The sequence below is a fragment of the Myxine glutinosa genome, chromosome 10, assembly GCF_964187855.1.
Source record: "Myxine glutinosa chromosome 10, kmMyxGlut1.1, whole genome shotgun sequence".
Lineage (NCBI taxonomy): Eukaryota > Metazoa > Chordata > Myxini > Myxiniformes > Myxinidae > Myxine > Myxine glutinosa.
In genome coordinates, this window is record NC_136270.1 from 130,559,373 (window position 1) to 130,577,436 (window position 18,064).

General features: G+C 40.2%; 1 protein-coding gene across 2 annotated transcripts in view; it reads right to left on the minus strand.

Moving 5' to 3' along the window:
* LOC137433773 (protein disulfide-isomerase A5) overlaps window positions 1-18,064 on the minus strand; it is a 489,740-nt gene that overhangs the window by 5,182 nt on the left and 466,494 nt on the right. For both annotated transcript variants that reach the window (XM_078786121.1, XM_068126075.2), the window contains 2 exons: window positions 4,868-4,998; window positions 4,459-4,529 (listed from right to left, as the gene is read on the minus strand). In XM_078786121.1, coding sequence (XP_078642247.1) covers window positions 4,459-4,529; window positions 4,868-4,998 — 202 coding nt within the window. The remainder of the gene's footprint in view (window positions 1-4,458; window positions 4,530-4,867; window positions 4,999-18,064) is intronic.

Genomic DNA, 18,064 nt, shown 5'->3' on the forward strand with positions numbered 1-18,064 from the left:
GCTTGGTGGTGAGGTGTTTTAATTATGTGGTGGTGAGGTGTTTTGAATTGCTTGGTGGTGAGGTGTTTTGATTTTGTGGTGGTGAGGTGTTTTGAATTGCTTGGTGGTGAGGCGTAATCGTCCCAAACTTCCAGTCTGCACCTACCAATCCCTATGTATGTCCTGAGGGGTTCTTTCTTGAATTTTATATATTTTTTCAACCTAAATTGTTTATAAAATGTAATATCACAAACACGACAAATAAATTTGTGCGAAATAATTGTTTGTATTATGATTGGTGTAAATCATGACAACACAGCAACTCAGGTACAGTCATTAACCTCACCTAAAATAAGCCCGTTCCTCTGTGACGACCTCGTATATAGTCTCGTGAAAAAGTAAGTACACCCCATGTAAAGTTTGGACTTTTTCAACATATTTCAACATACAGCTATTTGATCTTCATTTCAACAATATTGATAGATAAAGGTGATATAATATAACAAATATCATGAAACATTTACATTTTGTAGTCCATTGTATAATTTAAATAAACATAAATGCAAATTTCACAGGTGGAAAAAGTAAGTACACCCCTACATTTATCACTACTTCAAATACCTAAAATTAGAATCAGGTGCACCAGCTCAGGTGCAAATGATTAGAACATCGTCAGAGAGGATCTTGGAGGAACCTGTCTTATTTAAACCTCAGACATTTAGTTTGGTTTGCTCTTTGTTGTTGAAGTGTGCAGCGTCACATGCCCAGATCAAAAGAGCTCTCTGAGGCCTCAGAAAGAAGGTTATAGATGCCTACAAGTCTGGGAAGGGATTTAAAAAGATCTCCAAACAATTTGAAATCAATCATTCCACTGTCCAGAAGATCATCTACAAGTGGAGAAGATTCCAAACAACTGCCAACTTGTTCAGGCCAGGCCGCCCCAGCAAGTTCAGCCCGAGAGCAGACCGCACAATGCTGAAAGAAGTCTCTAAGAACCCCAGAATGTCATCATGGGACCTACAGGTAGCTCTTGCCACTGTTGATGTCAAAGTGCACGAGTCTACCATTACAAAGAGGCTGCACAAATTTGATCTACATGGGAGGTGTGCCAGGAGGAAACCTTTGCTGTCCAGAAAGAACATCAGGGCAAGACTAAAGTTTGCCAATGAACACCCATGCAATGACCAGCACTTCTGGAACAATGTGCTCTGGACAGATGAGTCAAAGGTAGAGCTATTTGGCCACAGTACCAGAAGACATGTTTGGTGAAAACCAAAGACAGCATTTGACCACAAGAACCTGATACCAACTGTAAAGCATGGTGGTGGAAATATTATGGTTTGGGGCAGCTTTGCTGCATCAGGGCCTGGGCAGCTCACCATCATAGAATCCACTATGAATTCTTCATTGTACCAGAGGGTGCTTGAGGATAATATGAGGCCATCTTTCGGAGAGTTTAAGCTCAACCGAAGGTGGACCTTGCAACATGTCAATGACCCTAAACATACCAGTACATCCACCAAGGAATGGCTGAAAAGAAAGAAATGGAGGGTTCTGGAATGGCCAAGTCAAAGCCCAGATCAAAATCCCATTGAGATGTTGTGGGGGGATTTGAAACAAGCTGTGCATGCAATTGTGCATGCTGTGCAACAATTTTTTGTTGAATAAATTATTGCAAAGTCAATTTTTCATTGTTTTTTGTTCAATATTAGATCACCTGTGTCTATAGATACTGTTTAAATGAAGATCAAATATTGATATGTCCACATATGTTAAAAAGATTTTAAAAACATTTCATGGGGTGTACTTACTTTTTCCACATGCGAAATTTGCATTTATGTTTATTTAAATTATACAATGGACTACAAAATGTAAATGTTTCATGATATTTGTTATATTATATCACCTTTATCTATCAATATTGTTGAAATGAAGATCAAATAGCTGTATGTTGAAATATGTTGAAAAAGTCAAAACTTTACATGGGGTGTACTTACTTTTTCACGTGACTGTACATACATACATACATACATACATACATACATACATACATACGTATGTATGTATGTATGTATGTATGTATGTATGTATGTATGTATATGTATGTATGTGTATATATATATATATATATATATATATATATATATATATATATATATATATATATATATATATATATATATATATTTATATATATATATATATATATATATATATATATATATATATATATATATATATATATATATATCTATATATATATATATATATATATATATATATATATATATATATATATATGTACATACATACATACATACATACATATATATATATATATATATATATATATATATATATATATATATATATATATATATATATATATATATATATATATATATATATATATATTGTTGTGGATATGAGGATTGTATTTTTTTTATTGTGTGTTTTATTAATATTGCTTGATTCTGGACCCTCCTGCCTCCAGTGTTGTGTAAAGGTCAAAGGGCGTCCCATAATTAGTCCATAAAGCATACACGTCAGCCAATCATAGATTTCCCCCTGGTTGATAGTTATATCTTTATTATGTGTATTAGGGTAAGGCCTTGTCTCCCATTAAGATGACACTCCATTGCACCAAGTGAAATAGAGTAGATTCCTTTCACTTTCCCCTTTCATCATTGCCAAGCCTCGATTGCCAATTACATCCCCTCCAAAACCACCATTGAACATGTGCTCGGGTCGGGGAAGAAAGGCGTGCCCGCCCATCGTCATCAAGGGCGGAGCTAGAGGGCCGTGCCAACCAATCAGGGCCGAGGTGAGCACACCGATGGGCGTGTCCTAAAGGCCGGCGGCTTGATCGCCGGAGGCGCTATAAAAAGCGCGCGCGCAAGGTCCTGCAGTAGAAGAGAGATCATCCAGAGAGAACATTAGAGAGATCATCCAGAGAGAACATTAAGGAGATCATCCAAAAAGAGCATCCAGCAGCGATTCTTGTCCAAAAGAGATCATCGAGAGAGATCATCCAGAGAGATCATCGAGGGAAGCACAACGCCTGCTATTCGTCGCCTTGCTTGCCAAAGTTGGACCAAGCAAGAGAGTTGGGCAAGAAGCAAGCACGTTGTTCAGTTGTGTGGTTGGACCAGACGAGTCCTGGCAAAGCACGCGACGTCCACGCAGCAGGAGCAGCAGCCACAGCAGCTTCAGATACAGCAGCTTGGGGCCTGGACGGCAGTTTGGAGCGGGGCCGCGAAGGAACGGCGGCTGCCCAACGCGCCGATCGTGCTGCAGCACCCTTGGACCTTCCTTTCCCTCCAGCCATCCACCTCCTGCCTTTCCATCCTTCTTGTGTACGTGAGTTTGTTTTGTTTGTTCTGTCCCTGGGTTAATTAAGTTTGTATAAGCTAGCGTTGCACTGTCTAATATCTTCTGTAAATTATTTTCTTATCTTTCCTTCTTCCTTGGTTACTTTGAGCATGTAAATAATAGGAATAAATTTAGTAGTATTGCCAACTTTTTTTGTCTTCTTCTTCTTCTTCACATCCGTGTCGCTTTTGTCTTTTCCATATTGAATATCTGTGGCGCGATCCGGCCAACGTTCGGGAATCGGGTTAGTCGGGGTAACTGTTAGGGCCGCGGGGCCTCCGCTCGGCAAAAACCAACATCTTATCCACGGTCCGTAACAATAAATATATATATATATATATATAATACAAAAAAATCCCAACCCAGATAAAAACTGTCATCCCGGTGTTTCACAGGCAGGGTGTTTCATCAATGCCTGTTCCTTCCGTCCGACGGATGGACATAAAACTGGCGTCCTGTCTACCGGCAAAAGTTGGCGAACATTAAAGCTCCAACGGTGTCCTGTGTGAAGAGTAGATGAGCTATTGCCGGCACCATGGACAAAGTACAAATTCCTGCCCTAGCTACTGCTGGGAGAGGGATGGCACACCGCCCAGCATGCCCACATGCCAAAAAACTGCTTTGGCAGAAGCAACACTCTAACAAATTATGGTTCTTCGGATCGGATACATAACCGATGGTGTTTTCAATTCTGCATTTGCACGTCATTGGCTAATTGGAGTAAAGAGGAAGTTATAATACCGAGTCATGTGTTTATGCAAGCAACTTGGATTACAACCAAGATTGGTAGTGGAAGCAAGTACCACCAAGGATGAGGGTAGATATAACCAACATTGTGCAGTGGATGCCCTGGTACTCACAGCATCAGATAGACATTGATTACCGGGCACAGACACTGGGTCTGTTGCCTGTAAATGCATCGCATACAAACTCTCCATCTGGTACGTATGCTCCGAAAAGCACTCTCACTTGACTCAACGAGAACACCCCAATCATTTGGTGAATCATGTTGCTGACACAGTCTCATGCACAGCATGGTCGTCTTGGTGAATAGCATCGGACATTTTTACACCCTTGGGCTGTGGGCCTCGACGCTAATATCAGTACCTTGCGATCACCTTCTAGTTGTCCAGCTGCCGCGGTAAAATGGGGTTTGGCTTGTTTGCAATGGAAGCACCCTGCGATTAACAGAGGACACAAAAATATGTTAAATAACAGAAATAAAAGAGGAAACCAACATGCAGAATTAAATCAAGAAGATAAAGAGTTTGGTTATGTGCATAACACCTGTACGGTAAAATGTAGCATTTTGATAACACGTTGCCAACCTCTCTTTCCGCTCGCATTTCACCAACCTCCACACTTTCCCAATTTTCTCATGTGTGACAGGCCGTATACACAATGAACAGTTGACTTGTTAAAAACAAAAAACAAAAATTAAAGAAAAGTAATGCAGCATGAAAAAAAAATAATGAACACAAGAAGCAACTCATCGTTCACCGAGCTACCAGCTCACATGGTGCATAAAACATGACTAGGCCATGCTTCTTCTTCTTCAGGACGGCTCTGAACGAATCGGCTGTGAGATGCACAACGCTGGACACCAATTCATCCCACGGAGCTTCGGGTGGTGGAGGAGGCTGGGGGCTGCAATGCAAGGAAAATTAAAGGTGCGATACAGGATTGTAGGATAAATTTCAAATTGAATCACTTGTTACAGGAATTCATGAGTTTTCAGACAGCACAAGACTTGTCCCATAGGTATATACATGAAAATATACATGTACATATAATAAAGGGCTTTCCAACAAAAATGTAAATGTTTAGTACATTTTAAGTCACCTAACGCATGCACACACACACACACACACACACACACACACACACACACACACACACACACACACACACACACACACACACACACACACACACACACACACACACACACACACACACGACCAGAATACCGCATAGGCCAACTAGGCCTGGGCCTAAGGCCCAAACTTCAGGGGAGCCCCAAAATTATGAGTTAAAAAAAAGAAGATATTGTTGTTCAGATCTTGCCCGTGTTCAGGGAAACATCTTGGTTTTAAACTCGGAACAAAGTCGGTTTTAAGCTAGGAACAAAGTCGATTTTAAGCTAGGAACAAAGTGGATTTTAAAGAAGGAACAAAGTCGATTTTAAACGAGGAACAAAGTCGATTTTAAACTACGAACAAAGTCGATTTTAAAATAGGAACAAAGTCGATTTTAAACTAGGAACAAAGTCGATTTTAAAATAGGAACAAAGTCGATTTTAAACAAGGAACAAAGTCGATTTTAAACTAGGAACAAAGTCGATTTTAAACTAGGAACAAAGTCGGTTTCAAACTATGAACAAAGTCGATTTTAAGCTAGGAACAAAGTCGATTTTAAACGAGGAACAAAGTCTATTTTAAACCCACGAACAAAGTCGATTTTAAGCAAGGAACAAAGTCTATTTTAAACTAGGAACAAAGTCGATTTTAAACTAGGAACAAAGTCGATTTTAAACTACGAACAAAGTCGATTTTAAACTCGGAACAAAGTCGATTTTAAACTAGGAACAAAGTCGATTTTAAACTTCGAACAAAGTCGATTTTAAACGAGGAACAAAGTCGATTTTAAACGAGGAACAAAGACTATTTTAAACTAGGAACAAAGTCGATTTTAAGCAAGGAACAAAGTCGATTTTAAACTAGGAACAAAGTCGATTTTAAACTAGGAACAAAGTCGATTTTAAGCTAGGAACAAAGTCGATTTTAAACGAGGAACAAAGTCTATTTTAAACCCACGAACAAAGTCGATTTTAAGCAAGGAACAAAGTCTATTTTAAACTAGGAACAAAGTCGATTTTAAACTAGGAACAAAGTCGATTTTAAACTACGAACAAAGTCGATTTTAAACTCGGAACAAAGTCGATTTTAAACTAGGAACAAAGTCGATTTTAAACTTCGAACAAAGTCGATTTTAAACGAGGAACAAAGTCGATTTTAAACTCGGAACAAAGTCTATTTTAAACTAGGAACAAAGTCGATTTTAAGCAAGGAACAAAGTCGATTTTAAACTAGGAACAAAGTCGATTTTAAACTATGAACAAAGTCGATTTTAAACTCGGAACAAAGTCGATTTTAAACTAGGAACAAAGTCGATTTTAAACTTCGAACAAAGTCGATTTTAAACTAGGAACAAAGTCGATTTTAAACTAGGAACAAAGTCGATTTTAAACTAGGAACAAAGTCGATTTTAAACTAGGAACAAAGTCGATTTTAATCTAGGAACAAAGTCGATTTTAAACGAGGAACAAAGTCGATTTTAAACGAGGAACAAAGTCGATTTTAAACTAGGAACAAAGTCGATTTTAAACTAGGAACAAAGTCGATTTTAATCTTGGAACAAAGTCGATTTTAAACGAGGAACAAAGTCGATTTTAAACTAGGAACAAAGTCGATTTTAAGCAAGGAACAAAGTCTATTTTAAACTAGGAACAAAGTCGATTTTAAACTACGAACAAAGTCGATTTTAAGCTTGGAACAAAGTCGATTTTAAACGAGGAACAAAGTCTATTTTAAACCCACGAACAAAGTCGATTTTAAGCAAGGAACAAAGTCTATTTTAAACTAGGAACAAAGTCGATTTTAAACTAGGAACAAAGTCGATTTTAAACTACGAACAAAGTCGATTTTAAACTCGGAACAAAGTCGATTTTAAACTAGGAACAAAGTCGATTTTAAACGAGGAACAAAGTCGATTTTAAACGAGGAACAAAGTCGATTTTAAACGAGGAACAAAGACTATTTTAAACTAGGAACAAAGTCGATTTTAAGCAAGGAACAAAGTCGATTTTAAACTAGGAACAAAGTCGATTTTAAACTAGGAACAAAGTCGATTTTAAGCTAGGAACAAAGTCGATTTTAAACGAGGAACAAAGTCTATTTTAAACCCACGAACAAAGTCGATTTTAAGCAAGGAACAAAGTCTATTTTAAACTAGGAACAAAGTCGATTTTAAACTAGGAACAAAGTCGATTTTAAACTACGAACAAAGTCGATTTTAAACTCGGAACAAAGTCGATTTTAAACTAGGAACAAAGTCGATTTTAAACTTCGAACAAAGTCGATTTTAAACGAGGAACAAAGTCGATTTTAAACTCGGAACAAAGTCTATTTTAAACTAGGAACAAAGTCGATTTTAAGCAAGGAACAAAGTCGATTTTAAACTAGGAACAAAGTCGATTTTAAACTATGAACAAAGTCGATTTTAAACTTCGAACAAAGTCGATTTTAAACTAGGAACAAAGTCGATTTTAAACTAGGAACAAAGTCGATTTTAAACTAGGAACAAAGTCGATTTTAAACTAGGAACAAAGTCGATTTTAATCTAGGAACAAAGTCGATTTTAAACGAGGAACAAAGTCGATTTTAAACGAGGAACAAAGTCGATTTTAAACTAGGAACAAAGTCGATTTTAAACTAGGAACAAAGTCGATTTTAATCTTGGAACAAAGTCGATTTTAATCTTGGAACAAAGTCGATTTTAAACTAGGAACAAAGTCGATTTTAAGCAAGGAACAAAGTCTATTTTAAACTAGGAACAAAGTCGATTTTAAACTACGAACAAAGTCGATTTTAAACTAGGAACAAAGTCGATTTTAAACTAGGAACAAAGTCGATTTTAAAATAGGAACAAAGTCGATTTTAAACGAGGAACAAAGTCGATTTTAATCTAGGAACAAAGTCGATTTTAAACAAGGAACAAAGTCGATTTTAAACTAGGAACAAAGTCGATTTTAAACTAGGAACAAAGTCGATTTTAAACTAGGAACAAAGTCGATTTTAAACGAGGAACAAAGTCGATTTTAAACGAGGAACAAAGTCGATTTTAAACTCGGAACAAAGTCGATTTTAAACTAGGAACAAAGTCGATTTTAAAATAGGAACAAAGTCGATTTTAAAATAGGAACAAAGTCGATTTCAAACTCGGAACAAAGTCGATTTTAAACTAGGAACAAAGTCGATTTTAAACTAGGAACAAAGTCGATTTTAAACGAGGAACAAAGTCGATTTTAAACTCGGAACAAAGTCGATTTTAAACTAGGAACAAAGTCGATTTTAAACGAGGAACAAAGTCGATTTTAAAATAGGAACAAAGTCGATTTTAAAACAGGAACAAAGTCGATTTTAAAATAGGAACAAAGTCGATTTTAAAACAGGAACAAAGTCGATTTTAAAATAGGAACAAAGTCGATTTTAAAACAGGAACAAAGTCGATTTTAAAAAAGGAACAAAGTCGATTTTAAGCTAGGAACAAAGTCGATTTTAAACTCGGAACAAAGTCGATTTTAAACGAGGAAAAAAGTCGATTTTAAACGAGGAACAAAGTCGATTTTAAACTAGGAACAAAGTCGATTTTAAACTAGGAACAAAGTCGATTGTAAGCTAGGAACAAAGTCGATTTTAAACTAGGAACAAAGTCGATTGTAAGCTCGGAACAAAGTCGATTTTAAACTACGAACAAAGTAGATTTTAAACTAGGAACAAAGTCGATTTTAAAAAAGGAACAAAGTCGATTTTAAGCTAGGAACAAAGTCGATTTTAAACTCGGAACAAAGTCGATTTTAAACTAGGAACAAAGTCGATTTTAAACTAGGAACAAAGTCGATTTTAAACTAGGAACAAAGTCGATTTTAAACTAGGAACAAAGTCGATTGTAAGCTAGGAACAAAGTCGATTTTAAACTAGGAACAAGGTCGATTGTAAGCTCGGAACAAAGTCGATTTTAAACTACGAACAAAGTAGATTTTAAACTAGGAACAAAGTCGATTTTAATCTAGGAACAAAGTCGATTGTAAGCTCGGAACAAAGTCGATTTTAAACTAGGAACAAAGTCGATTTGAAACTAGGAACAAAGTCGATTGTAAGCTAGGAACAAAGTCGATTTTAAACTAGGAACAAAGTCGATTGTAAGCTCGGAACAAAGTCGATTTTAAACTACGAACAAAGTAGATTTTAAACTAGGAACAAAGTCGATTTTAATCTAGGAACAAAGTCGATTGTAAGCTCGGAACAAAGTCGATTTTAAACTACGAACAAAGTAGATTTTAAGCTAGGAACAAAGTCGATTTTAAACTCGGAACAAAGTCGATTTTAAACTAGGAACAAAGTCGATTTTAAAATAGGAACAAAGTCGATTTTAAAATAGGAACAAAGTCGATTTTAAGCTAGGAACAAAGTCGATTTTAAAATAGGAACAAAGTCGATTTTAAACGAGGAACGAAGTCGATTTTAAACTAAGAACAAAGTCGATTTTAAACTAGGAACAAAGTCGATTTTAAACTAGGAACAAAGTCGATTGTAAGCTTGGAACAAAGTCGATTTTAAACTAGGAACAAAGTCGATTGTAAGCTCGGAACAAAGTCGATTTTAAACTACGAACAAAGTCGATTTTAAACTAGGAACAAAGTCGATTTTAAACGATGAACAAAGTCGATTTTAAACTACGAACAAAGTCGATTTTAAACTAGGAACAAAGTCGATTGTAAGCTAGGAACAAAGTCGATTGTAAGCTAGGAACAAAGTCGATTTTAAACTAGGAACAAAGTCGATTTTAAACGAGGAACAAAGTCGATTTTAAACTAGGAACAAAGTCGATTTTAAACTATGAACAAAGTCGATTTTAAACTACGAACAAAGTCGATTTTAAACTAGGAACAAAGTCGATTGTAAGCTAGGAACAAAGTCGATTGTAAGCTAGGAACAAAGTCGATTTTAAACTAGGAACAAAGTCGATTTTAAACGAGGAACAAAGTCGATTTTAAACTAGGAACAAAGTCGATTTTAAAATAGGAACAAAGTCGATTTTAAACTAGGAACAAAGTCGATTTTAAACTAGGAACAAAGTCGATTTTAAAATAGGAACAAAGTCGATTTTTAAACGAGGAACAAAGTCGATTTTAAACTAGGAACAAAGTCGATTTTAAACTAGGAACAAAGTCGATTTTAAACGAGGAACAAAGTCGATTTTAAACTACGAACAAAGTCGATTTTAAAATAGGAACAAAGTCGATTTTAAACTAGGAACAAAGTCGATTTTAAAATAGGAACAAAGTCGATTTTAAACTAGGAACAAAGTCGATTTTAAACTAGGAACAAAGTCGATTTTAAACGAGGAACAAAGTCGATTTTAAACTAGGAACAAAGTCGATTTTAAACGAGGAACAAAGTCGATTTTAAACTAGGAACAAGGTCGATTTTAAACTCGGAACAAAGTCGATTTTAAACTAGGAACAAAGTCGATTTTAAACTAGGAACAAAGTCGATTTCATTTCCTGTATAGCTTATTCTGGGTAGACAATAACAATTTCAGCATCAAATAGATGATTACCTCTGCCACCAAAGCTGGATGAGGTTATGTTTTCACCCCTGTCTGTTTGTTTGTTTGTGAGCAGGATATCTCAAAGTTGCGGACGGATTCAGGTGTGGGATTGAGGTGTTTCTCCACGCATGGCTGGTGGACGTCCTCTCTCGTCATAGTCAACGTGTGGCCCTGAATGGATTTCTCTTATCTCCCCTTCCTGTTCTGGCTGGAGTTCCCAAAGGTAGTGTTCTGGGCCCTGTGCTTTTTCTGGTTTTCATCAGTGATCTCTCCGACTCTCTGGAAAATACACTCTATCTCTTTTCTGATGACTCCACTCTCTGCCGCTTCATACCTCATCCCTCAGATCGGCAGTCTGCAGCCTCCTCACTCTCTGCAGACCTGGACAAAATCATAGACTGGTCAAACAAGTGGAACATGTCTTTCAATCCTGACAAATCTCACTCTAACTATGTCTCTCCGAAAAGATCGTCTGGACAACCCTCCCATCCACTTTCTGAATAATCCTCTCCAAGAAGTTCTGTCACTCAAGCTTTTGGGTCTCACTATTTGCCATGATCTTACCTGGGAAAACCTCATTTCCAATCTGGCATCCAAAGCCTGTCGCCGAATGGGCATCCTTCGTCGTGCGAAGTCCTTCCTTGGCACACCTGAGCTCCTCACCACATATAAGGCTTTCATCCGCAGCTCAATGGAATACTGCTCTCCCCTCTGGGCTGGTGCTCCTGCCTCACACCTAGCTCAGCTTCACGCTGTTGAAACCAAAGCTTTCAGAATCATTGGAATCTCCCGCGATTAAGCTAACTCCGAGGGCCTTTCACTTACTCACCGCAGGCAGGTTGGTGGTCTTTCCGTCTTCTACCGACTCCTCTCCGGCCTTGCCCCCCAGCTCTCTCTGGGCTCTGTCCCCCAAATATTCCTACAGGTCGCACAAGATCTGCCAGCAACCCTCTTATGGTTAAACTGCCAAAATCAAGACTCTCTGCTCACCTTCACTCTTTCATTCCCCTTTTCTCCTGCCTCTGGAACAAACTCCCTCACTCCCTTCAATCCCACTCCTCCCTCCAGGTCTTTAAAACAGCTGTTCACCACCATCTCTTATCTTCCCCTATCCAAAACCTTGATCTTTTCTACCCCTGCTAATTTCACCCCAAATCTACTTTTTTGAAATACCAGCTTCTTTCCTGGAAGTCCTTGCAGTGTCCTTGTGTTTTATACTTCTCCCACACCCCCCCCCCCCTTCCCACGCCTCCTCCCCCGAAGCCCCCTCCCTCCCACAGATCTCCCGATGTCCCTGTTCTCAAATGTTGTGTTTGTGTGGTTCCCCTTCTCTCCCCATCTTGTCTACCGCTCCCCTTATTATATACTTTGTTTGTCTGTTTGATTTTTTTGTGTGACAAATGCTCTTTTTCACGTGTGATAAGATAAGCTCTTTCACGAGCCTCGATTCTGTATACAAAAAAAAAAGAAGAAAAAAAAAGACGAAACATGGTGGACAGGTTGGGTGTGTGACAAGGATGAATTGATTTGATTTCGGTGAAGATCCAAATTCGCATCTGAATACGAGAAGTTTAAAATTTTAAAAGTGATTCTTCACCATTGAGAAACGGGGTCAAAAACGATATAAAGCATGACATTTCAAAAAGTTGTGTACGGATTCAGACAAAACTTGGTGGATGAGTTGTGAAGGTGACAAGAACATGCTGATTATATTTTGGTTCAGATCCGGATCAGGATCCGGCCTATCGGTGGAATACAAGATGCAAACGGCGAGGTCACGTCTTTTCGAAGCTGCTCCATGCGCTCACGCTTTCGAAGCTAAGTGATATTTCTCAATTGTGTTTTTGTCGAGACTGTATCTATCCTTTCGGTGTATGTACCTATAGAGTATCTTTTGGAAAATTTTCGGTGCTAATTTTTCGTACATGTATACACAATCGTCGGTTAATGGTATCGAGTATTCTGCGGCCTAGTACTCGTAGGCTTAGACTACCGTACCGTCTCCGACCTTGTGGTTTGTTTTTCTCTCAGCGATTCGTCGAATGCGCTGAAATTATTTTCGTTCTCTGTTTCGTACCAGTCGTTCACCCCGTACCTCCTTGTTTAATATCTGTACTCACAAAAAAAAAAAAAAAAAAAAAACCCCAAAAAAAATATTTCCTTCCCAGGTCTTATTCGTTTATTTGTTGTTCTTTTTGTTCGTTCGTTCTTCGTTCGCGATCACGCGGTTAGAAATGTATAATCTCTCCCCTGAACAACTATTTTCTCTCATATATTATAACACCCTTTTCTTCTTTTCCTACAAAAGGATGCTTTCGTCTTGCTCACCAAATCTATTCATTCCAAAAAATATATATAATACCATCTCTTACAGTTCCTCCTTTCTACATTCCCTAAACTATCCAGAACTCCATCCCTCCTCCAGTGTCCTCAAACGTATTTTTGACTCGAAGGTCTCAAACTCATTTTGCAAAAAATGTTCGTTTCCCATGAATCGTACACTTTTCAAAATCCAATCTCACCCCTCCCCTCCAAATCCTCCCCATCACCCATCCCTTTCAAATCTCCCCCCTTGCCCCTTCCCTCCCCTCCCTCCTAAACTCCCCCCACACCCCTCCCCTCCGAGACTCTCCCTCGCTCCTCCCCTCCTAGACTCCCCTCTCACCCCTCCTCCTCAAAGCATCCTCCCTGCTTCTTCCTCCTTCCAACTTTCACCTTCATCTCCCCAAACCTTCTGCCTTGCTCTTCCCCCTCCTCAAATAACACCTCACTGTGCCTCACCCAATCTCCATCAAACCTTTTGTCCGCCCCATTCTTCCCTTTCTCCAAGCTATTCTGAAATCTCTGACACACCTTCAACAGCTCTCCCTACCTCTTCCTCCTCTTCCACATCTTACCCTACCCCTCCCCCCCCCCCCCTGTTCTGGACCCGATGCTCCCCCTTCCTCTTCATTAACGGTATGGACCTCAAACATCCGGGACCTTCGCTCAAACTTGACTGACCTCTCCATACAGGTTGCTTCTGACAAACCAGATGTGATCTGCTTAACAGAAACTTTCCTCCTTCATGATGTCTCTGATGCCTTGGTGTCTCTCCCAGGTTACTCCCTCCTCCGGTATGATAGACCTGAGCCTCGTCCTGGAGGTGGGGTTGCTATCTTTATAAAAAACTCTCTTCCTCACTCGCCCTCCACTGCCCTCTCTCCACCTCACCCCCAGGAATACCTTTGGCTACGGCTTCCCCTTCGCTCCCACCTTTTGTTCATATGTGTGTTGTACCGTCCACCAATCAGCGATGACTCCATCTACATCTCACTGTCTGATAATATGGACCAACTTCTATCTACCCATCCCAACTCTCTCTTCCTCATATGTGGTGATTTCAATTGTCACCATGCCAGTTGGCTGGGTGTGGGTACCTCTCTCACCAGCCATGGCTCTTCAGCAAAGGACTTCTGCGACTCACTGGGACTGACACAATCTGTCAATTTCCCGACCCGGATCTCAGTCAACGGAGCATCTTCTCTTCTGGATTTGGTTATGACAAACTTCCCTGAAAATGTCTGCTGCTCTTCTTCTGCTCCAATCGGCTCTTCTGATCATGTGCTTGTCAAAGTGGACATCTCTCTGACCATTCTCAGAGAGCCTCCTCAGCGTCGACGAGTCTGGCATTTCACTCAGGCCAACTGGCACGGTCTTCAAGCAGCCATCAATCATCTGGATTGGTCTCCCATCTCCACTGCCTCTGACATCAATTCTTCCTGGGAATTCTTCCAAAGCAAACTGATCTCTCTCATGCACAGATTTATCCCATCTCGCCTTCAGTTGTCTTACCCTTCCTCCCGTCCATGGTACACTGAATCTTGTGGTGAGGCAGTTGCCCTGAAACAACTTGCCTTTGCCTCTTGGAAGGCTAATCCAACTGAAGGAAATCTCAGTTCCTTCCACCAAGCTCGGAACAAGTGTGTGTCTACCCTCAGGAGTGCCAGGAAGCACTATCTCTCCTCACTCAAGAATGAACTCTCAAACCTGTCTCCTTCCTCAAAATCCTGGTGGCATCTGGTCAAATCCGTTTCTGGTGTTTGTTCCCCCTCCATCCCCTCCCTTACCTCAAATGGCCACACAGTTGACATCGCACGTGACAAAGCCGAATGCCTCAACTCTGTGTTTGCCTCAAAATCCTTAGTCCCAAACCCATCTCTCTCTGTTCCCACCTTTCCCAGTCGAACCAAACTGCTCCTGGACTCTGTGACCTTCTCTCCTGACAAGGTGGAGGAGTTTTTGTCAAACCTCGACTCTGATTCTGCAACTGGACCAGATGGCATCAGCCCACGGGTCCTAAAATCCTGCTCTGCCGCTCTATCTCACCCTCTCTCTGTTCTTTTCACCCTATCTTTTGCTCAAGGTCATCTGCCAGCATCCTGGAAATCAGCAAACATTACTGCTTTACACAAAAAAGGTGCAAAAACAGATCCTTGCAACTACAGACCAATCAGCCTGCTCCCAATTATCAGCAAAGTCATGGAATCCATCATTGCTTCGGATATGAAATCTTTCCTCTTCTCCAATGGCTTGATCTCTGATCATCAATTTGGTTTCAGACCAGGTCACTCTAATCTGGACATGCTGCTTCTGCTGTCTCAACAATGGATGGAGGTCCTCAATGCCAAACAGGAAATCAGAGCTGTCTCCCTTGACATATCACGTGCCTTCGATACGGTCTGGCACCCAGCTCTGCTCACCAAACTCTCCTCCTATGGTATCCATGGAAATCTCCATGCATGGCTTGCGGACTTCCTCTCTGGTCGTAGTCAACGTGTGGCCCTGAATGGATTTCTCTCATCTCCCCTTCCCGTTCAGGCTGGAGTTCCCCAAGGCAGTGTGCTGGGCCCTGTGCTTTTTCTGGTCTTTATCAATGATCTCTCCGACTCTCTGGAAAATCCTCTGTATCTCTTTGCTGATGACTCCACTCTCTGCCGCTCCATTCCTCTTCCCTCAGATCGGCAGTCTGCAGCCTCCTCACTCTCTGAAGACCTGGACAAAATCACAGACTGGTCAAACATGTGGAACATGTCTTTCAATCCTGACAAATCTCACACTCTTACTATGTCTCTCCGAAAAGATCGACTGGACAACCCTCCCATCTACTTTCTCAACAATCCTCTCCAAGAAGTTCTGTCGCTCAAGCTTTTGGGTCTCACCATCTGCCATGATCTTTCTTGGGAAAACCACCTTTCCAAGCTGGCCTCCAAAGCCAGTCGCCGACTGGGCATCCTCCGTCGTGCGAAGTCCTTCCTAGGCACACCTGAGCTCCTCACCACATACAAGGCTTTCATCCGCAGCTCAATGGAATACTGTTCTCCCCTATGGGCCGGTGCTCCTGCCTCACACCTGGCTCGGCTTCACGCTGTTGAATCCAAAGCTTTCAGAATCATTGGAATCTCCCGCGATGAAGCTATCTCTGAGGGCCTTTCACTCACTCACCGCAGGCAGGTAGGTGGTCTTTCTGTCTTCTACCGACTCCTCTCCGGCCTTGCTCCCCCAGCTCTCTCTGTGCTCTGTCCCCCAAATATTCCTACAGGTCGCACAAGATCTGCCAGCCACCCTTTGATGGTTAAACTGCCGAAATCTCGGCTCTCTGCTCACCTTCACTCTTTCATTCCTCTTTTCTCCCACCTCTGGAACAAACTCCCACACTCACTTCAATCACACTCCTCCCTCCAGGTCTTCAAAACAGCTGTTCACCACCATCTCTTATCTTCCCCCATCCAAAACCTTGATCTTTTCTACCCCCACTAATTCACCCCAGATCCACCTTGTTTGAAATTCCAACTTCTTTCCTGGAAGTCTTGGCAGTGTCCATATGTTTTATACCTCTCCCACCCCCCCCCCTTCCCATGCCTCCCCCCCAAAGCCCTCTCCCTCCCACAGTTCTCTCGATGTCTCCATGTCTCTCGGTCCCTGCTCTCAAATGTTGTGTTTGTGTCCTTCCCCCTCTCTCCCCATCTTGTCTACCGCTCCCGATGTTATTTGTTTTGTGTATCTGTTTGTCTTTCTGTGTGATTAATGTTCGCTCTTTCACGAGCCTCGATCTTGTATACAAAAAAAAAAAAAAAAAAAAAAAAAAAAAACCAGCCTGGTGGAGGTATGCGCTCGACCGAGTGTTGTTCTCATTACCTCCACTACCAAAGGTGGATGAGGTTATGTTTTCAACCCTGTCTGTCTGTTTGTCTGTCTGTGTGTTCGTTACTTGGCAAATGTATATTTTTTTGACAAGTATGTTTATCACTCCAGTTTGTGTGTGTGTTTGTCTGTCCGCTCACTTAATCTTGCCTGCAGGTCACAATTTTAAACCGATCTTCAATAAACTTCACTAAATGGTAGAGTTCGCGGTTGGACAAATCCTATATATTTTTGAGGTCAACAACCTTTTCAAATTTCTAAAATCCTCAATTTTCATCCGATTTACTTGAAATTTGAATAGGACTTTCATATCAGCGAACTGAATTCAACCACCAAATATTGTTGAGATCAACATAGGCCTCAGGCCAACCACTATTATCAAATTTCTAAAATCCTCAATTTTCATCCGATTGACTTTAAATCTGAATAGGATTTGCATATCAGCTTGCTGAAACCAACCACCAGCTATTTTTTTTGAGGTCAACATAGGCCAAAAGGTCAACATAGGCCAAATTTCTAAAATTGTCAATTTTCATCCGATTAACTAAAAATTTGAAAACGATTTGCAGATCAGGTCACTGAATTCAACCACTAATTATTTTGGGGGTCAAAAGGATGCTCTACTGATTGCCATTCTACTTTGTTCTGTTTTGCCAAGTGTTGCTCTATGAATGATTTTTCATTTGTCTGTTTGTTTGCGAACAAGATATCTCAAAAAGTTGCGGACGGATTCGGATGAAATTTCGCAGAGAGGTAATGTATGTGACATGGACGACATGATTAGAATTTGGTGAAGATCCGCATTCGGCTAGTATAATTTTTAAGTGATTCTTCACCATTGAGAGAGAGGGACAAAACCGATATATGGCAAGATATCTCAAAAAGTTATAGACGGATTTGGATGAAACTTGGTGGAGAGGTTGGGCGTGTGACAAGGACGAATCGATTCGATTTTGGTGAAGATCTGAATATGGATTCGGATACGAGATTGATTTAATTTTTGAAGTGCTTCTTCAGCATCGAGAGATCGGGCTAAAAGCGATATATAACATGATATTACAAACAGTTATGGACGAGTTATGAATAATATTGGGGGATGAGTTGGTTAGGTGACAAGAACAAGCCCATTCGATTT